The sequence below is a fragment of the Peromyscus californicus genome, unplaced genomic scaffold, assembly GCF_007827085.1.
Source record: "Peromyscus californicus insignis strain IS unplaced genomic scaffold, ASM782708v3 Scaffold_20__1_contigs__length_68692818, whole genome shotgun sequence".
NCBI lineage: Eukaryota > Metazoa > Chordata > Mammalia > Rodentia > Cricetidae > Peromyscus > Peromyscus californicus.
This window is the reverse complement of record NW_026294503.1, coordinates 51,197,341-51,225,236: the sequence shown is the minus strand read 5'-3', so window position 1 is coordinate 51,225,236 and position 27,896 is coordinate 51,197,341. Positions and strand designations below refer to the sequence as shown.

Here is a 27,896-nt window from a genome sequence, read left to right as displayed (position 1 = left end):
CAGAACACTGTATACATAATAAATAAACAAATCTTTAAAAAAAAAAAAAAGATGAGGAACTCAATGAGTTACATTCACACGGATGTAGACTGAGTCACACAAGAACTTCAAAAGAGCAGTCTCATGTACAAAATGAATATGAATGCATTTTCATAGGAGAGACATGTCTGAAAGAGAAAAGGCCGCTCGCTATTCATGGGGATATGAGACTGTGAAAGCCAGTCTTACAGACTGCTGCATGCAACTGGCCAGAACCTAGCCTGTAAAAGAACCTCCGCTTTTTCCTGTGCTATACAACTGTTGGCTCCCCCCATTTTGAGCTGTCAGAGTTACTCTTGCAGATCACTGTGCTATCTGGTTAGTGTCTGTATCATTTCGAAGCTGAAATTAATTTCATGACTTCCTGGACACCATGAGGTGAGCAGCCTCCTCCCCCATACCCTTCCTGTGATTTGGTTGCCCTGTCACAGGCCCAAATACAATAGGCCAGCAAGCTGTGGAATCACCAAAGCTATGAGCCAAAATAAACATTTCCTGTTAAAAAAAATAAATAAATAAAAGATTCATTTAGTATTTTTATGTGTATGTGGGCACCACCTGAGCACAAGGGCCCATGGAGGCCAGACTTAAATCCCCTGGAACTAGGGTTACAGACACTTGTAAGCCACCATGGGAACCAAACCCAGGTCCCCAGGAAGAACAGCCAGTGCTCCTACCAACTGAGCCACCTCTCCAGCCCCGATCCTTCCTCCTCTTAAGATGGTTGTTTCCAGCACTTTGTGATAGTTAACAGAAAGTCATAGTAGGCTGTCACAATGTTGACGCTATGCATTATGCACAAAACAGAAAATGTTGCAGCATCCTCAGGGAATGAAGAGACAGCTCGTTGGCATCTGCATTTTTAAAGATAGAACTTCTCAGATCTTAGATCTTTGGTGATGGCACTTGTGATGGTCTGACCCACTTCACAAATATGTTTAAGGTGATCCACCATGGCAGCCAAGATGTCCTCAGAAACAAAGCTGGGCATATGCAATTACCACCCAGTGATACATTTATACACTTGACTTTCTGGCCAGTCTCTATGGATACAGTTCACTGGCTGTAAACTGTATCCTACACCACTGCTGTGCTGTTCTTGAGTATTAATGCCCGCAAATAAGTTGTACTCTGTTCTATTGTATAAACTAGCCTATGAAGAGTTCTGTCATGTTCTTAGGTTTTTCAAATAAATCATCTTTTTAGAAATGTCTTTGGAAAGAATGTTTTAAATTAATTTTTCTAGAATTGCAGTTTCAGGTCTTTGACTGTTCAAGAGTTTAGACTTGGGGATTATGGGATATGGACTGTATCTTTGGAAATGATGGCATGAACCACCTGGTCCTGAGTGAGGTTCTGCTGGTGAGATGCAGCTGAGTGAGCTTAGGGAGCAGTAAAACTGGAAAGGGTGGCACCTTAGTGCCAAGTGGTGATGCCCACCTTGGGGGAACTGACAGGAAATTGGGTGCCCATTCAGGTGCAGAAGCCATAGGCTTGGGTGTAGAAATGAGAAGTACTCTGAGAGTGCTGGGTGATGGTAGCAGGGCTCAGAAACCAGTGGTGCTGGCCTAATGGAGCACTTGGAATTCAGTGTGCAACCACAGTTGAGAACAACAGTGAGTCTGTTCTAACAGAGTGAGGGCAGGTGCTGGCATCTGATGGTGGGTATCATTAAAAGCCACCCAGCAAGAGTGGTGGGACGAGAAGGAAAAAGGCTTCATTTGAGACCAGGAACCTGTGTTGCCCAAGGGACCTTTTGGTACCTCTCTCCACCCTACCTCACAAGGACAACCGAGCACTGCCAGACTTCTTCCTCTTCTCCATCAGGTCATGACCTACATCTATCACCACACCAACCTCACTTTACCAACAGAAGCATAATGACGTGTGCTGGGGATAGACTACTTGGGAATAAAACAAACATGAAATTCAGCCAGGACAAAGAAAGCCCCATCCCACCCTGTGCCTATATGACCACATGGTTGGTTCTGGATGTCCTGTGTGGATGGCAAGACACCCCAAGGTCAGCAGTCCTCGTGTCTGAGAAGAAAGCTCAATCCCCCCGGGGTACTTGTTAAAACAGACCACAGAGCCACAAAGATCTGACCCTGAGTGTGTGCAGCAGCAGCAGCACCCAGATGACACCTGGGAAGAAGCCCCGCCAGTTCCCTTGAGGACCACTAGGGGCGTGAGTGACCCTGCCAAAGTAGTGTCTAGCCTAAGGGAGAAAGGCAATGGCCCAGCAATTCTGAGGAGCTTCATAATGAATGGACTCAGAGCAGTGAAGGTGCCCACTCCTGATCACACAGAAGGACTAGCAAACTCGAGAGGGATCAGAAGAATCCAGACTAAGAAAGGGACAGACCACAAGTCCATGCTTATCCAAAGTTCTAGAAGAGATTAAAAAAAAAAAAAAGGCCACCAGTGGACATTGGTCTTTGTTGAAAGGCTGAATGAGGGCTTTGGCACCACCCCAATGCCTGTGCAGTGGGTGAGGGAGCCCAGGTACAGACAGCACACTGCTGAGGGCCTGGGGTCAAGGGTGAGAAAGAAAGACATACTAAGGACCCCAAGAACACAGAGACAAAGCAAGGCCGAAGAGGTGAGGGCAGTGGAGGAGGGCTGAGGGCAGTGGAGGAAGGCTGAGGGCCGTGGAGGAGGGCTGGGGGCAGTGGAGGAAGGCTGAGGGCAGTGGAGGAGGGCTGAGGGCATGAGGGACATCTGGGAGGGAGTCTTCATTACTCCATCCCCAGACAAACAGCTTCCGAGCATCTTCACAGAGGAGGATGGCACAGGGCACCCCTCTTCCAGCTCACACTCACAAAATCTCAGAATTGATTTGAAGTGACCTGAATGTCCTTCGGGGCTGCAGAAGTGGGTAGACAAAGCCTCTGATGGTTCAATGTAAATGACAGTTCTTGCATCTGTTGACATGGAGACTTGAGAGGCCAGACACCAACAGGAGGTGCCAGGCATGATCCACACCTGCACAGAAGAGAGCTTCCAAGAGCTCAGGTGCTGAACTAGCTCCAACTCACCCATTGCCTTTCTGACAGCATGTCTCTGCTCTGCCATTTGGTAATTATTTGCCTGGTGAACTATCAGTAACTTTCTCCTAAGGATACAGAAGTCCTTAGCAGTTGCCCAGAAGTTAGTAGGGCCTGCTCCACAGGTGGAGACCTGGAAAGACTGGCTTTGAACAGCTTGGCTTTAGTGATAAGCAGAGCTGACAAGCACATACAGAGACAGAACATCCACAGCCAGGGTGCAAGCTGCCCCAGTCCTGACCCAGTGGGCCCTCTCCAGATACTCAGATCCCAAACAAAGGGGGCCTGCTCAATCTAGTCATGGAGCTAGTTCACTCAAGCCAGAGGCACCTTGCCCATTCTGACCATGGGAAGGCCTGCTAACTCACATGTAGCTCAGGAGCAAAGAACTGAGCAGTCACCCCTGATGGCTTCGGAGCTCTGACCACACTTACTATGGGTGAGTGTGCATTCTGTGGGCTAGGTGACACCTATACTGAGGACTGCCACTTTATTCCCCCAAGACCTCTTGACCTACAACAGGACTTCTAAGTAACCTCACAAGGATCCACCTGTCTAGGACCACTCTCCCCAACCTCCTGGGACCTACTCCACTGCCTTCCTTCCTGATGGCCCTTCTGTAGTATGGGTGGGATCTTTCTGCCTCCTAGACTTCTCTACTCCATGCCTAAATGATCCCAGATCCCAGTTCTGGCATTATGAATATCCTATCAGGGTATATCTTCAAAGTACTCCCCACCACACAGTGCTAAGGACTGGAGGACCTTGCGTGCACTAGGCAAATATGAACTATACCCCTGCACCAAGGTTCTGAATTCAATCTTTGTAAGAAAGAAGGCTGTACATATTGCCACAGTTACTACCAGGGCTAGTTTCCCCACCAACCATCCTCTGACCTCTTTCGTAGAGCAATCCCTGGCTCCAAGCAGCCACTCTAGGCTGGTGGCCTGGAAACTCCCTAGCCCCTCTTGCCTATGAAGTCACAGGGTGATACAGGCAAAGACCAAGTCCCAAGGGTGAAGGGAGCTGGATGAGCAGAGCTCCAGCAGACAAGCACTTGTGCTGCATCAGCTCCTTCACCTGTAGCCACGCCATCCTGCAGCACATCTCCCTTGACTCCTATGTGCTCTTTGACCTGTAGCCACACCATCCTGCAGCACATCTCCCTTGACTCCTATGTGCCTTCAGAACTCCTGTGAGCCACAGCAGCACTTTGAGAATGAGAAGAAAGAACTGGCCCTGACCCCCACAGCCCTAACAGGACATATGCACCCCTGGGCTTTGCCCAACACTAGTGCTCCTATACAGGGTGATGATGGAGGGGAAGAGGAGACTCCAAGGCCACTGAGAGGCCACTCTCTTCTCAGCACTGTGCCTGTGTGTCAGGGCTATTTGTTCCCGACCACAGTTCTCATCAGCAATCTCCCAGACCCTGCTGCTGGCCCCGCTACTTGACTTCAATCAGCAGCAAAGTGCCTTTCTCCTGTTATCACATCCAGAAGGGGAAATGAATACCCAGACTCCAGCAGGCCTGTGCAGGAAGGGGAGCCATACTGTAGGAATGGCAATGAGTTGCCACTGGAAAAAAGGGCAGAAGAGAGCCAGGAGCAGATGCTGAGAGGCATCCAGGACAAAAAGGTGACTGCCAGGGAAACACGGCCCAGAGGAGAGTAAGGCTGGGTGTAGCATAGACCATGAACAAACTGCATCTCTGCAGTCCCAATGATGTCCATGTCCATGGCATGTGGTGGTGCTCATGGTGGCAGTCAGTTTAATGGGTGTGCTACAGTGGTAACTGGCATCTCTAACAGATGTGGTGAGGCTTCAGCATCAGCTGTATGTCCTGCCAACACTTTGCTCTCATCCCAAGCAGCACCCACCTGTGCTGTGGCCCAGGCTCCCAGCTTCCCTCTTCTCAACCAGGTGTTAGTCCTGCTGGGATTCCGATATTACCAAGTAGTTCTCCAGAGCTCAGAGGTTCTGCAGAAAGTGGCCACTTCTCAGGGGCCTTGGACCATACACCAGGTCTTAGCACTTTTAAGGTGAGCAAGGACATGCCAGGGCCTTTGCAAAGAGCTTCAGTTTCCTCATCCTAAAATGGAAAAGCGCTCGCCTCACAGCAACAGCTCTTTCTGGTGCAACATTCCCAGGACTTCATTTTCTCCTGACAGTTTGAGAGAGTTCTCAGGTTACCATAACATCAACTGTGTCCGATGCCAGAGAGAACACAAGGTACCCCACGGCAATGCCAGCAGGCTGCTTCAGCAAGGTTAGTAAGGTGAGTCTTACCACAGCTAATACACTGCTCATGGAGGACACCGGAGTGGCCCCACATAGTAACTGGCACTGCTCAGATCTATTCAACAAGGGGCCTCTTTCCCCAGTGTCTGGGCTCTCGTACACTCCACTCTGTGTGTGGTATGTGACAGCATGGTGGTTTAGAAGAAGCAGTGAGGGACACCTATAGGGAGTTCCAGGCACTGAATGAGATGCACACACTGGCCTGCTCCTAACAGGACTGTGCTCAACATTCAAGTGCAGAGCCTTGTTCAGCAGTTGGAGGGTAACTCCAATGCTCAGTGACAGGAAGGCAGCAGCTGGCCCAGGAAGCTCTCCTAATGTCATGAAGCCTGATCACCCCTGGCCTAGGAATAGGAGCCAAGCACCCACAAGGCAGAGCTGTGAGTGTCACATGGAGAAGACAGATGCAACTCTGGCCTTGTCCTCCTGGCCATTAACAAAATGTCACAGAAAAATGGACCAGAAACCTTGAGAATACTTCCCACACAGGATATGTCAGGCTAAGCTCCCAGCAGCAGGTCTTGGGTTAGCTTCTTTTTTAGGTCCTTCTGTAGCACATAAAGATGGAGGTGATTTTCAAGCTCAACAAGTGCTAGAGGAAGAGTCTCTAAACCAAGACCATGTGGACAGAAAGGTGGACAGAAAGGCGCCCAGGGGCGTGATGCCTACTGGGACCAGGGAGGCTTTCCTGCCTCCACGCAGGGCTTAGGGACAGGCACCATTCCCTCCATTCCCTAGCAACAGCAGCTTTGCTCAAACCCTGGCTTGGGGAAGAATAAACCAACTCTCCTCTTCCCTGGCCTCGGGGTTCAGAGTCTCAGCAGCATGGGCAACAGGCAGGGACATGGGATCTCAAGTCACCAGGAGAGAGAAGCAGGAGAGTAGAAGGCATGTATGAGCTGACACAGGGACAGGAGAGGAGATGTGGGTGGCCCTGAACCCCAGGGAATATTCACTTTCCAGTTACCACCTGCCCTCTCCTCCTCAAGGCTGGCAGCAGTCCTCAGAAAAATCTGCATGTCAACATAGCCCTGCCCTTTGCCTTTGGCCTTTGGCCTTTGGCCTTTGTGTAATATACTGAGCACTGTTTCTGCAAGATGCAGAGTCACCAGACATGCTGGGTCACACTACCTCCTCCTGCCCAGGAGACAGAGTAAGTTCTCCCAGCTTCAAATAGCAGCATAACCACATTGTTCAGAGGGGGAGCCCACATCTGTGTTGTGACTGAGACTAGCAGAGAGCGAATATCAGGATGAAGTTGACCTCAGTTAGTGATAATGGGCTATCTACTGAGCATCTACTGAGGTTACATGGACCTTAAAGCCACCTTCCAATGAGACAGGTTCATACAGATGCATGATCACTAACACAGAGCCAGCCCATGGCTCCCTTTCCCACTGTACACAGGAATCCGGGTCCCAGAGGAGTCATGTTTTAGTAATAACAGCAGACAGATCTAGGGCTCTTGGGACAGCCAGGAAGCACCCAAACCTCAAGTGGACCCTGCTTCAGCTTTTTCTTGTGATTACTTTGTCCTCTGGGCTAGGAGCAATCGAACCTTGCACATATGGAAAGCAAGTAAGCTACTGCTTTTAGTCAGCTTTCCAAGAGGAAGTCAAGTCTAATGGCCTAGGAAAGCAACAAGGATGCCCCAGGCTGATGTCAAGCCTGTGCCTGGAGAAGTCCTCCTGTGGGCAGCTGAACAGAGCTCAGAGCAATGGAAGACGTACAGAAGCAGGAGGTTGGAAGGACCCTGGAGGACAGCACAGCCCCACGAAGATGGGGGATACACATCACCTAAGAGCACAGGATAGATTGCAGATGTCATTCCTCAAAGAGGAATTCTACAGGCCCACTGTAAGCTACTGGCTCCTGTCTGGTCCCAAGTGCACAGAAGATCCATCTTTTGTCCCTCCCTGCTCTCATCAGGACTGCCTGGCTATTTACAGTGACATTCATGTCACTGTAAGTATAGATCAGTAGTTTGTGGAAGGCAGACATATCTGTGTCCTCCTCCTCAGTGTCCCAGCATGACACCCTGGGAGGGTAACCAGATTCTTTAGGAGTTTATGTTAAATCTCTGATCACACAGAATTCAATAATTCTCCTTAAGCATATGGCTCTTATTTAGGACACAGCCTTAGTTATTATTCTTTGTATAGTCACCCTTCTAATCATACTGAGAACCTCTTGGGCTGTTCATTTTTAGCAGAGGGATAGGACCTTGCTATGGGGGAGTGGCTAGCTCCCTGGAGGAGTGACCTGCTTTTGACCCGGGCTCAGGAGAAGCAGCTCCACACATGCCAGAAACTAAGTCCTTCTCTGGGTTCCCTCTAACAGCCCCGGCTTTCTTGAATCTTTTGCCAAGACAACTAAAGAAGTTAGATAGGTTGCTTAGTCACTCTTCAGATAAAATATTCATCAATACATCATCTCAGAGATTAGTAGGAATAGGACAGCAACAAAGTCCTTGTGACACTAGGAGAGGCCACTACCTCTAGCATCTCCCACTCCTGTAGAACAAGCCCACATGACAGCCAGCTGCTCTTAGCCCTGGATGGGGAATCCCAGACTCAGGTCCTAGGAGATCACCAATTCATTTTAGCTCTAAACCTCTTCACTAACCCCACATGGTGAATGCACAGGCTTTCGGAGAGGCCCATGTCCTAGGACATCAACAGCCCTAGCACAGAGAGACTTCTGTTTCAGACCACAGCTCTCAGGCACACAGACATCAAGATCAGTGTCTACAGGGGAACCTAGTCATCAGATGCAGGTGCCATGTGTGCTCTGGGCTCCCTCCCCTTAGTCACATGGCCTCTACTACCTACTGCACATAACAAGGAACAACCCTCCCACTGGTCTCTACTTCAACCTCATCAGTGACCCTGACATCTCCTTGTATAGTCCTCGATAGACAGGGACTAAGAGGCTTTCCCAGAGGTTCTGTGGTCTGCCAGAGCCCCACATGGCCAGGGTTTCTCCATGGAGCAGTAACCCCACATGCAGATGCTCCTGTAAAGGTGTAATCACATATTGCTGGCTTCTAACAGGTCACAAACTGGGCTGCTTGAGGTTTCTCTGGGGACATCACCTAGTGACTTTGACATTGAGGCTACAAAGTCCCCCAAGCTCTGTAGTACGACAGGCCCACAGGGTCGAGGAAACTGGCTCAAATCAGTTGCCAAGGCATGCACATAATGTACTTCCTTATGAGCCAACCTTGAGTCTGCCCGAGGGCCTAGCAACAGGTGCTGTCAGAGTTCCTGATATTTCAGAGTCTGCCTGAGGGCCTAGCAAAAGGAGCTATCAGAGTTCCTGATTGTGCCCAGCCAATGAGGGACAGATGCTGTGAATATCATTCTGTATAAATAAAACACTGATTGGCCAGTGGCCAGGCAGGAAGTATAGGCGGGACAAGGAGAGAGGAAAATTCTGGGAAGTGGAAGGCTGAGTCAGAGAGTCACTGCCAGCCGCCGCCATGACAAATAGAATGTAAAGATGCCGGTAAGCCACCAGCCATGTGGCAAGGTATAAATTTATAGAAATGGATTAATTTAAGCTACAAGAAGAGTTAGCAAGAAGCCTGCCACGGCCATACAGTTTGTAAGCAATATAAGTCTCTGTGTTTTCTTGGTTGGGTCTGAGCGGCTGTGGGACTGGCAGGTGACAGAGATTTGTCCTGACTATGGGCAAGGCAGGAAAACTCTAGTTACAGACAGACATGCAATGGCACCATATTTTGACATAGACTGGGTGCTAGGAAGAGGGTATATAAGGCCTTCACCATTATTAAATAAATGAGTTTATTGTTTGCCTTCAACTGACTCCCAGTGTCTGTGCCATTGACGCTGTGCCTTCTCACCCCTTCCCCCGAGGGAGCCAGTAGGATCCAGCAACAAAGCTCTTCTCAGACTTGCAAATGCAGGCTTTCCTAACCATACTATGTAATAGGAAAAAGGGGTCTAGGGACCTTCCACTCAGATCCAGGGAGCCAGGCCTCCACAGAACAGCCTGCTGTCCCATTCCTAGACCTACTGTCAATCTCAAAAAACATTTGTATTAAAATTCTCTTTCCTGTGGATGAAGTCTGTGCACACATACACTGTACCACATGGATAGCACCTCAGGTCCTCCACCCAGAGAATGTCACCCTGTCTTCCCAAGGGGCTCTTGCTGCAGTCATAGCAACAAGTCTCCTGCCATTTTCTTCCAAAGTTCTTGCTGCAGAGCCTTGAGATTTCCAAGACCAGTGCTGCTCCTAATGACTTCTGCCATATACTTTTGAGAATCAGATACTGTTGGGGGTGAAGGAAGAGGCATGGACAGGATGTCACATGAGCCTTGGGTCCCATCCAGTTCTCCACATCTGCTGTTTCCCAGATGAGCAGCAAGCACTAAGAAACCACAGAGGTCAACTACTCTGGTATCTACTTCCTGGTTGACTGTCTTGGTCCAGAGCCTAGTGCACAACAGGACTTCTTTGAGGGCCTCAGAAGAGATGTGCCAGAAAGCTAACTTGTAAAAAGTGGGATGTTGTTAAGGTGTGTTACATTTGTTTATGTTGCATTTGTTTAGCTCTGTGAAGCTGTGTTACTGTGCCTGTCTAAAACACCTGATAATCTAATAAAGAACTGAACAGCCAATAGTAAGGCAAGAGAAAGGACAGGCAGGGCTGTCAGGCAGAGAGAATATATAGAAAGAGAAATCTGGGAGGAGAAAAATAGGAAGTAGCCAGAGAAGGAGGAGGACTCCAGGGGTCAGCCACCCAGCTACACAGCAAGCCATGGAGTGAAAGTAAGATTACAGAAGTAAGGGAACTGGAAAAGCCCAGAAGCAAAAGACAGATGGGTTCATCTAAAGTTAAGGAAAGTTGGCTAGCAACAAGCCAAGCTAAGGCCAGACATTCATAATTAAGAATAAGCCTCCATGTGTGATTTATTTGGAAGCTGGGGTGGTGGGCCCCCCAAAAGAGCAAAAACCAACCAACAACAGTGGGGCCTTGATGAGTTGATACTTTTCACTCTCCAATTACAAATGGCATAACCATTCAATTCATCTCCAGAATTAGCTATTGTTCTTCTCTATTTTAAAGTGGATACAAAGAAATTTATTCAGAATGGTCACAATGGATTGCCACATAGCACCTGCGAGTGATGCTACAGGAAGTCCCCAAGCCCCAAACATGACAAAGTTGGTGATCAAAATAGAGAGAAGAGTGGCAAAGCCCAGAAGGGTACTCCAGAAACACCCTAAGCTGGCCTCTCGAGTCCCAGGACACAGGGCAGGCTGCTACTGCTGCTCTCAAGGTGCAGGCTCACCCTCTTCTGGCTCCTCCCTGCAAACGTAACAGTAGTGAGCCCAGTCTTGCTGAGTGTTCTGTTTCTAAATTCTTACCAGACTGACAGTGATGTATGCTTGCTTCCTGTAGGCGGGTAAGCATGAAGAGCTTGCACTCTCAAATCTTAATGGGCTTATGAAAAAGTATGTTGTAAGGAGACCTGCTTCCTCGGGCTTATTAGATTAACCCAATCCATCAGTTTCAGTGCCACCTGAGTCACAGAATCAGTGCTGTGGCATCCAGGAGGTCCAGGAGTCATGATGGCTGTCAGCTGGACACAGCAAAGGATGTAGCAGGTCCTTAGCCCTGGACCCCAGGTTCTCTGACACAGCCACACTTGGTCATGCCTCAGACCAAGCCAGCTGTGACTACCTGCCTCTGGACTCCATGCAATGCACTACTGGCCCACTCCAACCCATCACAGTCATCCCATCAGACCTACTCTATGTGGCAGATTGAGCACGAGGTCCCTGTCCTTAGTACCCCACTCGGTCTCCTCCTCAACAACCTGGACAAATGAGGTGCCTGCCAAAGCTGCCTGCCTGCCTTGGTCATCAGCAAATGCATGGCTGATTCTGTCATGTATACCTTTCCCAGGCCAGCTGTGAGCTCCTGGGTAGGGGTGCTTCCTCAGATACCATGATGCTGTTTCATGTCTTTATACAGGCTCTCCACAGAACAGGTGTCATTTTATAAATGACAGTGGGAAGACTGGGGTGTGGATAGATGGATGGATTTCAAAAACAGACACACCTCCTGGGAGATCAGAAAAACCTTGGAAACAACTTAATCCAACTTCATGGTCTGAGACTGACAGGCTGAACCCACTGTCAAGTGACTTTTGAGAATCTTCTATCTCCCACCCCCAATCCCAACCTCTGCCAAAATCACTTTCCTCCAAAAGCAATGGAGGAGCCTACTCCATGCTCACTACAAACTGGTTTCTGGGGCAGAGTTTCAGTTTATGGGCCTTCACTCTCCCATGTCTTCACAGCCTGACCCTCCTTACATCTGCCTTGAATGTACCCAAAAATGGCTCCAGCTAGGCCCAGATATCCTTGGGGCACCCCTCTAAGGGCTAAGAGGATGCTTACATGCATAAGACGTGATAATTCTCCATCCCATGCTCCAGTCTACCCTGCCAGTCTTAGTGCCAAATGCTACTTGAAATACCTACGACAACAAAATTCCAGCACATAACTACCCACTGTTCTGTGAATCACACAAACACTGTAGTATAAGCAATGGTGACTCCACAGTTCTCAGGGACAGGAATCTCCCATGCAGCTTTCAGGGCTTTTCGTAGTTACAGTGAAGGTGTCAGTAAGGGCTGGGATCTCTCAAAGATGGACTGGGAAAGGCTCTGTCTTCCAGCCCACTCATAGGGCTGATGGTTTAGGACTCCCAAGTGGCTAGGAACTCCTGTGGGAGACTCTAAGGAGCAGTTTATCCTAAGCCAGTGTGAATGCAAACAGGGAAGTCTCAACTATTTACTGGGAAAAGTCTCAAGCCTAGTCCACATCAAAGAAGGGACCATTCTAGAAGCTTCCTGCACACCTAGACTCCTCTCCAATCCCTGAGCACAGCCTTTGCACAAAGAATCTAGAACACAGAAGCACATTCAGATGGACAGGGTTCTGACTCTGGACAGCACCCGCTCTGCATAGTCCACTGTTTCTTACACCCTCCACATGACTAATGTCCAAATATGAGTGACCCATTCCTCAAGCCTTTCTAGCAATTCTGTCTAGGTACTGACTTTACTCCCTCCCTAGAATGCTTGCTTCATTAGCTCCATCCTCACCAGGCTCCTCTCACATAAAATGTTCTTCTTCACAGATACCCTGTAGAGATCTAAGCACACAGATCACAATTCAAAGCCACTTGTTCCCTGTTGCCCACCTTCCCATGAGAATTGCCTGGCTCTGGAGGTCTTCCACAGCATTGCTCGTAACACCTGAGACAAGGGCAGTGACAACAGCATCTAGTTTGTGGCCAAGTTCTCTCACTGGCACATGAGCCCTGTCTGCAACACTCCCAAGGACCAGGTACTTGGGAAAGTATTCAATAATAAATGTGAACTGAATGGCTCATGTATTCCCCAAGACGCTTTCCTAAGTTGTACCAAGACATGTGCTAAGTGCAAGGAGGCCCTGACTCCAGCTACCTTCTAATCCATCTCTCCCTGGGATGGTGAAAATGGCAGTGAGGACAATAAATAAGATGGAGATATTCCACCTAACGTGAGAAAGGATCAGCTGGAAGAGGACACGTTCACAGCAGCAGAACAGGCTATTCTTCATCCAATGACCACCCAAGCACACCACCTTTTGTGCAGGGATAAAGCTATGTGTCCACCACGTGGAAGAATAGCCTGCAGAGCAGGGAAGAGTAAAACAAGATGGACACCTGAGCTGGTGAGGACAAGATGGGCTGGCTGAGCTGGTGAAGACAATTGCCTGGGGCTGGATTAACTGAGCTCCACAGGTGCAGCCCAGCAACCAAAGGACAAATTCCAGAGTTGCTCTTATGTGAAGGCTTAGTCTGGAAGGGATGCTTCTGGCAAGCCTGGATCTATGCTCTATGGAGCACCTCAAAAGCAGCTCTCCCAGGCTGAAAATCTTTTAGGAGTGGGGACCACCTGCCCAATCCATGACTGTGCCAGCTGCTGTGATAGACCACAGGAAAGTCTGAGAGGACACGCATCTGTATGTTCCATGCTTGCGGCATCCTAAAACAATTCACTCCATCCATCCTGGCCACAGTCTCCTCCAGGGCCTGAGGCAGGGTTCTTATCAACAGCCTTCCCATGACCCGAAGAGGCTCTTAAGCCACACTGTAAGGATGGCCCAGCCAATAATCACCCAGCTGCAGAGAGTGACTACTCAGTTGCTGTCTGAGGATGGCTGTGTGCTTCCAGTGCCAGAAAAGGCAGTACAATCCCATGGCTACTCAGTCTTGGAAAATGAAAACACCCGATTTTTAAGATGGGAAAAGGCTTTTGACCAAGCTCCTGTCAGTTCAAGAATGAGCTCATGATACAAATGAGTTGATTTGTGATAAAATTAAATTGCAGGGAAATTAATGCAATGAAGAGGTCATGAGTATACTCAAAGTTTGAATGGCAGCTGAGCACTTCAGAGAAATAGTGCAGGTCATTGGCGAGCTGATCCGTCTTCTGTCTGCTCAAGGTGTGATTGACTCGATACTTGCTTTATTCATAATGGGACAGAATTACAAGGAACTCTGAGCTTAATGAGCAGGGCCTGGGTCATGAATGGCCTAAGCAATCATGGGAATGAGGGCATTTGCAATTTACAGGATATTAGGTTTTGTTTCCTGTCATCCAGCAGAGAGCCAATCGATGCACTCGACTGACAGCTACTTTAGCCAAACAGCTCCAGGTAAGGCTTTATTTCCCAGCTAATATTACTGAATGGGAATTCTGCAGCTGCCAAGTCTTGGACAGAAAACCTACGAGTCAGAAACATGCTCTGCCATCAAAAGCACCCAACGACACAGCCCACAGGACGTGACCACATAGGCCTTCCTGACAGCACCACAGAACCCAGGAGACAAGGCAGATAGAAGGGCTATTTTGACACCATGGGCACATTAGCTACTTGTCTCATTGCTTCAATGAAACACCTGACCAAAGCAGCTGGAGGGAAGAAGGGTTTGTTTAGGCTCACAGTTCAAGGGGACAGGCCACCATGCTGGGGAAGTCTCAACAGCAGGTGCGTGAGGCAGCTAGTCACGTGGCATCTGCAGTCAGGAAGCAGAGAGCGATGGATGCCAGGGCTCAGATCTCCTCCTCCCTTTCATTTAGTCTGTCAGTTGGGGTGAGTCTTCCAACCTCAACCTAAGCTAATAAGCTTTCATAGTCTTGCCAAGAGGCTAACCTAATATAAATACACTCACAAGTAGGCCCAGAGGCTATCCTCTAGGTAACTCTAGATCCTGTCAGGTTGACAGCATTAACCATCATAGTAAGTATTAGGGAAAAAACAAAACAGAGACAGCCACAAAGCCCACAAATCCAGTGTGGGGTACACAATGCACTACCAGCACTTAGAACAAAAGGTGATGCCATCAATCAAGGGGGTTCTAAGCTCAGGCAGAGACGGTAGACACAGGGACCCAACAGCACCCTGGTCTGTGGGAAAGATGCAGCATCCAGAACAATGTCCTGCGAGTTGCTAAACCAAAGACACCCTAAAGACTTAGTCTTGCTGTACAAGGGCCCTACCTCTACCAACCTCTTGTGCAATGCTCTGATGCTGAGCCCATCCACAGCCTGGACACATGCCACCTTGTGCTAACACCTGCTACCTGGAGCCCTGTCTTCTAGACCTGCCCCCAGCACCATCTGCCCCCTTTGCAAAGTCCTGGCACACAGCCCATGAAGGGCTCTCATGGCAGAGAAGACTTGACTCTTCCACTGGAAGGAAGAAACCCAACCTGATGCTTCTTTCCTAGCTCTCTGTGGAGATCTGATGCCTCACCCCAGGCCATTGTGCCTACTGCTGCTGCTGAAAGTCAGTACCCACACCCCACAGCACAGGCCAGCTTCAGCAAGCCTCACACAAAAGGAAAAGAGGCTAGAATAAGCAATGGACACTCAAGGGAGACAAGGCAGCTTCTTCCGGAAAACTCAATCTCCTGAAGACATGAATTTCATCAAAATTGGTGAAGAGTGGAAAATTTCATATTGTGCTGCATCTGTCTGAGGATTTCTTTAAATCTTTATTGTAAGTAACTCAAAACATAGACAACGTGTGAGTCCCGAGTGTGAAGTTTCTGGAAGAGTTGCTTGGATGTACAAAGAAGGTACATGATTGCTCGGCCACACTTTCAGTTTGACTCTGCTGCTTAAAATGTAAATTGACAGTGAGAATGGGAGGGGACTGTCACCAAGCAGCTGGAGTGCAATCAGGTGACAAGGAGAACCTTATAAAGTCCTTTCCCTATTCTCCATATAGTCAGATGACAGGAACATCAGAGCTAGACTTTTTAAGGACCCTGTTGCATGGAGAGGATACTCTGCAGGGAACCCAGTACAGGAGCAGACAGGATGGGGCAGGGCCAGGGGGTGGGGGCTCACCTGGTAGGTGTCCCACAGGCGGATGGTGCAGCGCAGGGGAAGTTCCCTCATCAGCAGGTTGTTCATCCAGCGGAAGGCAAACTGCAGGTATCTCACTTCGTGCCCATCCAGATGGCGGTGGACTCGCTCTGCACAACACAAGCACAGGCTGTCAGTGGAGTCTCAGGGCAAAGGACCAATCCCGTTAAGGAAGGACTCCACAGTCCACTCTCCAAGAAGAAAACAAATAAGGGGCTGGAGAGAAAGCTCAGTGGTTAAGAGCACTTATTGCTCTTACAGAGGACCTGGGATCAATGTCCAGCACCCAGAGAGCAGTTCACAACCATCTGTAACTCCAGTTCCAGGGGACTCAATACCCTCTTCTGACCTGTGGGGGCACCAGGCATATACATGGTGCACAGACACACATACACGCAAAGTACCCATGTGCGTGAAAATGAGTAATTTTTTAAAAAGAGAATAATGATGGTGACAATGATGGTAACAATGATGGTGATGATTCAAAGAGCAACAGCTGTGTCAGGTGCATGTGCACCTTTGGGAGTCTTCGCACCCCAATGCCCAGGAAAAAAGAGAGTCCCTATACATGGGGAACACAAATAAGAAGCACAGGGGTCCAGAGGGGTGTGCCAGTCTCTAGGGTGAAGGGGTTAAAAGAGAGAAGAGGAACTGAACCACCAAGCTCCTAGAGATTCCCTCCTCACCCAGGTACCATCCCACCTGCACCCAGAACCAGCAGCCCTGTCCCTGTGCAGACCAGGCAGCCTCTAGGTGCAGGTCGAAGTACTAAAAACAACTGGGCTTCACAAAGAGCCAGACTCCACCAAACACTGTCCCCAAAGCATGGACCCTGTCTTAATTAGAGTTACTATTGCTAAGATAAAACACCATGACCAAAAGCAACTTGGGGAGGAAAGGGTTTATTTCACTCCCAGTTCCCTATAATAGTTTATCATCAAAGGCAGTGAGGGCAGGAACTCAAACAGGACAGGAGCCTGGAGGCAGGAGCTGATGCAGAGGCCATGGAGGAATGCTGCTTACTAGCTTGCTCCCATGGCTTGTTCAGCCTGCTTTCTTGCATAACCCGGGACCACCAGCCCAGGGATGGCACCACCCACAAAGGGCTGAGCCCTCCCTCATCAATCACTAATTAAGAAAATGCTTTAGAGCCAGATCTTATGGGGGCATTTTCTTAATTGAGGTTCCCTCCTTTCAGATAACTCTAGCTTGTATCAAGTTGATATAAAACTAACCACCACAGACCCCTGCTAGCTAGCTACTGGCCATGCCTCAGATGCAAGGCTTTCCCAACCACTGAAGGGAGAAAGCCTGCCCCGAATTTCATAGATGACCCACGTCAGTGTAAAAATGGACATACTTAGCCAGACTGCCATGGCTGGGAGGCAGTTGGGCCCATAGGAGGTTATGATGGGCTGGCCCTAGAAAAGCAAGGCCTCAGTAGGAAGGCAGTTCCTACACTCTCTGTTCACTGCTGTCCTCAGCTGACCAGAACACAAACACATGCTAGGGCATGATGCGCATGGAGCTAAGCCACAGTTTGTGATGCTTTGTCCCCTCAGGGTCCACGTGCTAGAGGCTGGGTCCTTGTACACAGTGGAAGAGACAGTGAAACCTTTAAGAACTATGGCCTTGGAGCAGTCCTCATGTGAAGGAACACCTGCCCTCAGAAGGAACTCGTGTAGTCCTCACAGAGCCTTGGTTGTTCTCACAAGAGGGCTGTTATAAAAGAAAAGCCCGGCTGGTTTCTGCCCTCCTCTTTGGCTCCTGTTCAGCAGCATGAGCTGTCTCTCTCACAACTTTACCACCACTGTGATGCCACCTGTCCTCACCAGAGGTGAACTGATGCCAACATCCTATGCTTGAATCTGAGAGCTAAATTAACCTTTTTTTCTTATAAGTAAGCAGGTTCAGGTATTTCATTATAGTATCACCAAACAGACTATTTTGGTGGGTCTGGAGGAGAAAGCTTAGGGTTCAGGCCACTGTTAATGCTAGGAAGTAGAAAGCAATTCAAGATCTGTGAAAACAAGGGGGTGCACATCTACAGAATGGAGCCAATGATGGCAGCCATGTTCCCTCCAGTCTTCACAGAGGCTTGAGCGAGGCACTAAGAAAGAAAACTGCCCTAAGACTTTTAGGAAAGGATTCCAGGAAGAGATATGGTGGCCCTAAGACTCCCAGAAAAGGACACTGGGGGGGGCGATGGCCCTGAGACTCCCAGGAAAGGACACTAGGTGGATGATGGCCCTATGACCCCAGGAAAAGGCTCCTGGAATAAGCAGAAGGCCCAGAGGTCCTTGTATATCTGCCACATGCTGCTTCTGCAGGAAAAGACTTAAGGGTCCCAGGCCTAGCAGAAAGAGCCCCAACCCAACCATGCTGCTGAGCAGTGGGACTGGCTGCATGGTAGCCTGCCCAGGTGGTGCCACTCACTGCAGATACTGAGCTTGCACACAGGAGTTTGTGTGGATTCTGTTTACTAAAGATGTCTGGCACAGACCTGTGCTAATAGGACTAATAGACTTCCTAATTCTAAACAGGTCAGTTTTTTTTTTAAAGAAGACAAAAAATTACTTCAAGTCTGAAATTAGTTGTAGTTACTAAACTAAACTGACAGAAAGATCCAAGGGCCCAAGTGGCTCTTCATCCCAGCAACCTTTGCAGTTCCCCAAGGGCACATCCTGCTGGGACAGCAACAGTCTCGGCTGTGGTCCAGCGCACTGAAGCAGGGCACTGCAGTTGATGGGAAATTCAAATCTGATGAACACTTGCAAACCAGCAGTTTAGAAAATGACTGAATTTACTCAACAAGGTTCTTTCTGCACAGGAGCATGAGGAATGTGCTTTCATGAATATGCAGGTGGCTGCTTGGGGACCCGCAGGCCCAAGGGTGGTGGCAGCACTGAGGAGGAAACCCCAGCACCTGCAAACAGCAGGCAATAAGGGCAGACTGCAGGGCAGCCTATGCTGGTATCAGAAGAACCTGCTGCCAGAGCAGGTGCACCAGGCAGGTGCCCTGGTTCCACTGGCCACTTCCAGCCACGGTGATCCACTGTTACCAGCCATGGTGATCCACTGTTACCAGCCTACAGCGGGTCTCACGTCTACCTTCACTGGTGTGCAGCTCTTCAGCTGTCCTAGAGACAGCAGTGCAGGGATCAGCAACAGCCACCCCATGACCCCTCCCTCAGATGGACTTGCTGGGTGCCCCTAAGTAACTGGCAGGTCTTCATGGCTAGACCCAACTTCCCTAAGGGCAGAGAGGGTCTCCTCAGAGACTCTCTGTGTTAAAGGAGCAGCTGATGCTGGAGTTCTCCACCACAGACTCAGAAAGGGTAAAGTAAACAAGCCAGCACAGGGGCTTACATCCAGGAGCCACAGCCTTCTATGCTGGCCACATTCTCCCTTCAGTACCAGCAGCCCACCCACAAGGAAGGTCAGAATCTTACGACCTAGAAAACAAACATGCACCCCCGAGGCAGGCAGCACCTTTCTAAGACAAACTGGCCGGAAACTGCTCTGAAAAATTCAACACATATTTCTGGACTATCTATCATTGGAATCACCTAGCAGAAGAGTGAAAATCAGCTCTCTTCCGCTTTTCCTCCCACAGGGTGTGCATCCTCGATCTCTCCCTCTCTCCCCCCTCTCTCTTTCTTCTTTCTTTCTCTCTGTCTCTCTTTCCTATCTTTCTCTTCATGTCCCTATTATAATAAACTCTCCATGTGGAGAAAAAGAGTGAAAATCAACCCTTCCTGCCCTATACAAGGGAGCAGCAAGCTGCAGCCCCCACCCTACACACACACACACACACACACACACACACACACACACACACACACACAGGTAGGGCTAACCTGGTAAGGGGCAGGTTCTACCAGGAGTACATGAGAGGCCCCAGATGTGGTCACCTCTCTTTGCAGAGCACCAGCCCTGCAGAGTGATCACAACACCGACAACGATGACTACATCGGGCACAAGTCAACCCCTACAGGGAAGGCTTGCTGTGCATCAGTCCCCGGCGAGAACACACAAGAGGCCCTCCACACCAGGGCTGCCTCTGAAACCAAGCCACTGGAGGGTAAGTTCTCCTCTCCTCCAAGAGCCAAGCAGTACAAGTCTGGAGCCTCGCAGCTGCCCATGTCACCAGGCTTCTGAGCACTTGGCCTTCTCTTCCACTCAACATGGGACCTTGAACTCCTAGGAGTTTACTAAAGGGTAAACACCACAACATGAGACCATGAGGACCTCTGTGAGTGTCTATGGCCAGTGTTCTGCCCAGTGTCCTAAACACTGCCAGGGTGAAAAATGTCCACCCTGGAGCTACCTGGACAGTGACCTTGTTCATAGGGAAGTGGCCATTTTTCACTGACTGCATGCTCCTCAGGGAACAGGTAATGAATGATAAAGTGGACCAGCTTCTAATGTGCATAATGAGTCTTTGGAAGGACTGCCTCCTATTTTGAACATGGTGTAAGATGGACCACTAAACTCTAGGTATGACTCCCGACTTATATACATTAGAGTTGCGAATGTGTGTGCTGAAATGACTCATTTCTACTGTTTTATAAGCGGCCACGAGCACATGCTCTCTCACTGATAAAGGAAACTGGTCAGCAATAATTCCAAAACCAGAATTTCCATTTCACTGGTAAACAGGGTTCACGCATAATGAACAAGTGGGCAGATATAATTGTTATCATCTTTCAAGCCAAAACATCCTGTGTGGCAGGGAGAGGAGCACTACTAGGAAGTCATCAGGAGGGACGGTAGCCACCGCCTGCAGAGTGCTCTCCTCTGTGGGTTCAATAGCAGGCCCATGGGCTGAAATCTTGCCAAAAACATCTCGTCTCCTGGACTGAAAGTGCAGGTAAATTATGCAAACACATTGCATCCTGGAGCTCCCACTACAGGTTAGCAGAATTGACATGGGACCAGGCAACAAAGATTTATTTGCGCAAAGAGGATACACAATGGCCCACATTTAGATACCTGACAAAGAAATCTTTTAATCCCCCTGCTGAGCTGAGGGCAGACTGAACACCGCCTACTTTTGCTGGGCCTGGATTGAATGGGTTTTGATTAAAGGGAAAGATTCCGATCCTCTCATCAGTTAGGAATAAAAAAAAAGAACAGAAACAAGAGCAACTAACAGTCAACTCGGGGCCTCTGCGACGGAGAAGCTGCTTCTCTGCGGCAGAAAAAGGCAGGTCTCGAATGGGGGCTGCACCCAGCACACCAGTCAGCTGGAGGACCTGGGTACCCAATGTGCCACCGTGACAGGATGAGGGGCTGAACCAAGAACCAAGGAGGAAGCCCAATCTCAGAAAACCATACTGGAGGTGATGACAGCAGCAACCACCCTCCCTGAGAACAGTCGGGCAAGCTTCCTCTCAGCAATGCCAGTGTGCTCACCAACCTCCAGCAGAGTGTGCTCAGGAAAACATCAGGAGGGCTGAAAGTGGGGGAAGAGTCAACACAGATGGCCTATAGGAAGCAAGGGCTCTGGAGGCACACAGGCCAGGGCTGTGCAAACCAAGGCTATGGAGACTCCAGGGCTGTGAAAATTCGGGCTATGGAGACCAGGGCTCTAGGGATCAGGGCTGTGAGTACCAGGGCTCTAGGGCTCAGGCCTAAGCAAAGCGACCTACTTTCCAACAGCAGACAGGAGTGCACCTTACTAGCTCAGGATTCCAGCCAAGGAAGGGGCTCTCATTCCCTCCTGGCCAAAGGTGGTAGGAGAGTGGAGCAAGGCCCCAAGGATGGACTGAAAGGGCACCTGGGCCGGCATGAAGCACAGGCCAGGCTGAGTTTTGTTCCTGGGAATAATCTGGTTCAGGAAAATCAGAATGCCCGAGCAGTGCCTATGCACACAAGTGAGCTGTACTGCCCATAATGAGCTGCAACACTTCCCACCAACACCACTACACTAATAATGGTCAAATAACCTCCTCAGAAAAAAAAAATTCTTTTCCTCAGAAATTGTAATGGAAATCAATAGGAAGTAAGATTTATTTAGAAAATTTTAGCACCACTTCAGAAATGTGCTGATCAGGCAGAGAGAGAAATCCCAACATCCTTGCTGCTGCTCCTGAGCCAAGAGCTCCGAATCTCAGCTGATCCCTGGACCAAAGGGGCTGAAGGGGCGTCCCGCCCCTCAGAGGCATCCCAGGAGCCCAGGAGGCTAAATGATGAGAGCCAGGAAAGCTGGCTTCTCAGAAGTACATCTGCAGCCTAGCTCAGAAGCTGCCACCTACTATGTGCTGAGTTTCAACAGACCCTGTGCCTGGTCCTGATAGGGAGCCCTGAAAACCTTGCAATGTCTCTGTCATACTAATGGGGTTCCTGGTGGGTAGTGGACAGCTCCAGGATGGGGACTGCTCACCTAAAACCAGAAGTTTTGCTAGACCCTAGGAAGGATAGAGGAGTGGGACAGTGAGTGCCACCACGCACCCAAGATGCACTTGCTCACGCCCACAATGTACCCCATAGGAGCTCTCAGCAGCCAACTCTGAGGAGCCTCCTAGGAGGCCAGAACTATGATACAGTGAAGAGGTGATGATCCTGATACCGCAGGGACGGGCATGAAGCTCCATAGAACCACAGACTCTACCCTATGCATCTCTTCATTGGGTTAATGCCCCCGGCCCATGCCCCCACAATAAAACTGTAGCTGTGAGTGCATTCTTCCTGGATCTTATGAGCCACTTCAAAGACTTAGCCAGCCTTAAGGCTGAGGACACTTGAATTCTGAGCCAGTCAGTAAGAAACGCACATGGCCTGGGTACCACAGTATGGTTGGCATCTGGGAGGAAGGTAATTATGGTGGCTTCATCCTGTGACTTGTAAACTCTGACTCAAATTCTAGGTGAATAGCATTAGGAGTATGGTGGACACCAGGTTGGGCATGCAGAGAGTAAATAGACTTGCCACCATCAAATGGCCCAATGGGCTGATAGCTCCAACAGACCTGAGGATAGAGGACAAATGTGTTCCTTCAAAACAAGTCCTCCAAGGGTCATTTTAACATGGCCAACAAGGCACACAACTGCTGTCTTCTTCCATGCTCAACACTGTGTTGGTGAGGGCAGTCAGAACCAGAAGGCACAATGTTTCAAGGCAAGCAAGCCTGACGTAATCAATTCAGCCCTAGGAAGGGGCCACAGCATACTCAGTCCTAGGACTTGCAGGAAGGAGACAATACCTCCCACTCTTGGGACCCGGTGAGCATGAGCCTAGAATATAATTAAGCCTTCTGGCAGGCTGTATAGCATCAGCATGTATCTGACACTTCAGCATACAATCTTCTCATCTCTGGAGAGGCATTAAGGTCTAGTTTTTGACAGTAACATAATCTAAAATACAGGTTCTTCTGGAGCTACACAGAGCTGAGGCAACGAGGTATTAGATCACTCTTGCTTCACAGATATGCTCATAAGCATCTTGATAAGCCCCTCCAAGACAGAGCTGTCATCACACCAGAAAGCAACTACCAATCGGATTCCACTGGAAAAGGCAGCACTAAGTTTCATGGAGGGCCAGCACTCAGGAAGTCTGACTGTACTCTCCTTGACAGGTCCCTGAAGACTGCAGAAGAGAAGGGGAGCAGAGGGCAGGGCAGCTAGAAGACAGCCCCCGTGAGGGCTTAGCTCCTGTCTCCTTTCCATTCAATTTGTGTGCATGTGCAGGTGAATTTGCACATAGAGAGGTCAGCGGTCACTATCAGGTGGTGCCCTCAATCACGCTCCACCTTATTTCGTTTGTTTTGTTTTGTTTTCTGAGACAGGGTTTCTCTGTATAGTCCTGACTGTCCTGAAACTCACTCTGTAGCCCAGGCTGGCCTAAAACTCATAGAGATCTGTCTGCCTCCGCCTCCCAAGTACTGGGATTAAGGGCATGCACTACCACCACAAGGCCTCTCCACCTTATTTTCTGAAACAGGGTATCTCATAAAACCAGGAGCTCACCAATTCAACTAGGTTGGCTAGCCAGTGAGCCCCAGAGAGCTTCCTGTCTCCATTTCCTCATATCCGGGATTAAAGTCATACACTGCCACGTCTACTTTTTTTACTTGGGTGAGGGGATCTGAACTCAGGTTTTCACATTTACATGACAGGCACTTTACCAACTGAGCAATCTCCCTAGGCCTCATCCCATACAACTCTCAAGAGATGACATTGTAAAGATCCAAAAAGGGACTGTAGCATTTGGAAAGCAGCTACACTCACTCGCAGTGGAAGCATCTGAAGAGAAACTTTTAATTTTAATATTTGTCCAAATCTCCTTTATGCTCCCTAGTTTGGGTAGCTTTCTAAGAGATCAATTCCAATACTGAACTTCGATGCACAAAGGCTGTGTTCCTACAAGCCACAGAACCTGGGGTTTAAAGCATCTCATTCAAGTGCACTTTTTACCATGGCCAAGACATGGTAGAAGTTCCTTTACATGGTATATGTGTTCTACCACTGAATTTCTTTCCCACCTTTGTGGAAATCAATTGCCCATGTGTGTGGCTCTCTCCAAACAGTCTTCCATCCCAGTGAGCTTTAGCTCAGTGTCAATAATGCATGGCCATGATCACCATTCTTGAACTCAGCCAAAGCTGGGCCTGGTATGTTGTTCATCTTGCTGGATGTGTCTGGGTATGCCAGGGACTCTGTGTTTGCCTGTGAACTGAAAAATCAGCTTGCCCCTTTCTGCAGGAAAGCAGGCTGGGCTTTAACTGGGATTGAGTTGAATGTGTGGTCATTTAGAGGAAAGTGTTATTTAACACCCTGACTTTCCAAGGCTATGGGCATGATTGGGTCATTTTGAATTTCTCTTGGCTATATTTTGTAGCTTTCATGTTCAGGATGATTGCATCAAGTTTTCCTGAAATATTTCACATTTTTATGCTACTCTAACAGGTTACGTTCATTACCTCTCAACTGCTAATGTCTGTATGTATACTTGTATGCACACACATACTCACAAATCAGGTCAGAGGACAACCTGGAATGTCATTCCTCAGGAGGTGCCATCCACATCCACCTGGTTATTTTTGAGACAGGGTCTCTTGCTGGACTAGAATTCAACAACTAAGTAGGCTGGCTGGCCAGTAAGCCCCAGGTATCTACCTGTCTCTGCCTCCCCAGCACTGGGATTATAAGTATGCACCACGGTGCCTATTAAAGAATAAAAAGAAAAGTCATGTGGGCTCTGAGTATCAAACTCAGATCCACCAACTGAGCTGTCTTCCCAGCCTACTCAATTGCTGGTTTCTTGTTGCTATGATGCTACATTATTTCTGTGTGTTGGCCTGGTGTCCTGAAGCCTTCCAAAACTCTCTTCCAGGTTCTAGTTAGTTCTCTTGTTACTTCCATCAGCTTTCAAGAGATGAAGGGGTTCCGTTTCTCCTTTTCCAGTCTGAGGGCCATGGGCACACTGTGTGTGCTTCCATTTGCTGGGTTTGCCTCTGTGCACTGGCTGGACTCCCTGTATGCATGCTGAATAGAAGTAGTGAGAATGAACAGGCCTGGAGAAAGCATTCAGGCTCACATCATTTGTATGAGTTCAGTTGCAGGCTTTTGCAGAAGCCTTCTGCCAGAATTAGGATGTTGCCCTCCACTCCCGGATTACTAGGGGCTTTCATTAAGAACTAACACTAGGCTTTGTCAAACACTTCTCCTGCACATGCTGAGATAATTTTATGGGTCTGTCTTTTTTTGATATTTTAACATAATGGACTATATCAGAGGTTTTTTCAACAGTTAAATCAACCATGCATTCAAGGATACAGCACATGTCACAGTGATATATTATTCTTTTAATACAGTGTTGGATTTGATTTCCCAAAAATTTTGTTGAGGATTTTCCCATCTATGGTCTCAGAGGATACTGGTCTGTCTGTACTTTCTTTAAAAGCACCTTTGGTTTGGGAATAAGAGAAACACCAACTTTACAGAATAAACTGTGAAGCATGTTCCCTGTTTATTTGACCAGCAGCCCATGTAGAATCAGTTATCCTTCATTGAATGTTTTCCAGTGAAGGCATCTGTGCCTACAATCTTCACTGAGGGAAGATTCAAACTCCAGCTCCCTTGCTCTCATGAATGTGGGTATATTCAAAACATCCACTTCTACAATCTTCACTGAGGGAAGATTCAAACTCCACCTCCCTTGCTCTCATGAATGTGGGCATATTCAAAACATCCACTTCTACAATCTTCACTGAGGGAAGATTCAAACTCCACCTCCCTTGCTCTCATGAATGTGGGCATATTCAAAACATCCGCTTCTACTAGGGCCAGCTGTCTGTTTTTAGAAAAATATACCTGTTTCATAACATTGTCAAATGTATTGTCAAAAAGTGAGCAACAGTCCCTCTCTCCCTCAAGCTTAGGGGATCTGCACAGCAGTGACTGTCCCAACACTAACCAGTTGAATATAAACATTCACGTATTGATTTTTCCCAAACAAACTTTTGGATTCACTCCATCTAACTCCCCATCCCAATTCCTTAAGGCAGAAGCAGACGTCCCTGATTTCATAACTCAAGTTTCCTTCAGGAACAGGTATCTAGTACTGTGTGTTTCCCTCTACGCACTGCTTTGTCTGTGTTCAATAAGTTCTCTACCACTGTATTTCTGAGTATTTCTGACCATTTACTTCGAAATAGCTTCTAATGTCCTTTGTTGATTTCTCCCATGCTCACAGGGCTACTTACAGGTATATGGATTGCTTTAGAAATCACTGGGCATCTCCCAGTTATCTTACAGATTTCTACACTAGCTCCACTGTTCTCAGAGAGCAGGCCTCATATTCCTTAAATACTCTTAAGCTCACTGAGATGTCTGCTGTGCAAATGTGTGGGCTAAGATGCATGCTTTTAATCCCAGCACTCGGGAGGCAGAGCCAGGCGGATCTCTGTGAGTTTGAGGCCAGCCTGGGCTACAAAGCGAGTCCCAGGAAAGGCGCAAAGCTACACAGAGAAACCCTGTCTCGGAAAAAAAAAAAAGAAAAAAAAAAAAAAAAGAAAAGAAAAGAGATGCACATCCTTAGAGTGCCCTGTAAGCCAAGCAGGTGCAGTTTACTGACAGTGCTGTTCAGGTGCTCTGTGCCCCTACTGGTTCTCTGTCTTCCTGTTCTATTGCTAAGGAGAGGTGACCAAAACCTGCAACTATAAAGCAAATCATCCATTTCTTCTTAAAAGTTTGGAATTTTGTTCTGAAGATTTTGAAACTCTATCAATACATGCAGTAATACTTGGTGATAGGGGCAGGTGACTAACTTTCGCTCTTATAAAATGATCCTTTTGTGAAATGTTTTATGTATTATATATAAAGGTTTCTACAGCATGTACAGAAGTACATTTACGATTATACTATATAAAAAATTATATTGCTCAGTCTTAACTCTGTTTGACTTTGGGCAATGACTTTCATTTTGTTTAGAGTGGTGTGAGCATCATGTTACTTTTGAATCGTGTGTCTTTGTATTTCAGAGGGACTCCATGAATCACATCGGTGGATCCGCCTTTTAGGCCAGTCTGACACATGTGCCTTTTGATTGGCATGCAAGGCCAGCAGTGTGTGCTTCTCTCCATGCTGAGCTGGACCCTGGCCTGTTGCTCCTGGTGCTCTGTTTGTCCCGTCATTCTTTGCTCACCATTCACACTCTTCTTACTGTCTCCCTGTAGTCAGCACATCAGCCATATGATTCCACTTGGCCTCTTGTGCAGTTCCCTGGCCACAGCTCGGCCATCCTGTCACTGTAGAGTTCACAGCCTAGGAGCCTTGCCAGTTGGCCTTTGTGAGCTTCACACAGCCGAGCACGCAGTGTGAGGACTCAGACACCAGTCTGTTCCTCCCCTGCCAGCACGGTGCTCATGCTTCCTTGGTTCCCCACCTCTCTCCACACGTCTGTGGTCATTGTCATTGTTTCTGTTTTAGATTTCTAGTTCCTCCTGCTCCCTGGGTTCTTTTAAGTTTTATCTTAAAAAAAAAAAAAATGTTGATTTGACCTCCATTTCTAGGGATACTTTTATTTTCTTTTGGCTAGCAAC

At 48.4% G+C, this 27,896-nt stretch overlaps 1 protein-coding gene across 7 annotated transcripts in view; it reads right to left on the bottom strand.

Annotated features, from left to right (window-relative positions):
* Window positions 1-27,896, bottom strand: part of Tbc1d22a (TBC1 domain family member 22A) — a 301,414-nt gene that overhangs the window by 91,665 nt on the left and 181,853 nt on the right. For all 7 annotated transcript variants that reach the window (XM_052748584.1, XM_052748580.1, XM_052748582.1 and 4 more), the window contains one exon: window positions 15,833-15,960. In XM_052748584.1, coding sequence (XP_052604544.1) covers window positions 15,833-15,960 — 128 coding nt within the window. The remainder of the gene's footprint in view (window positions 1-15,832; window positions 15,961-27,896) is intronic.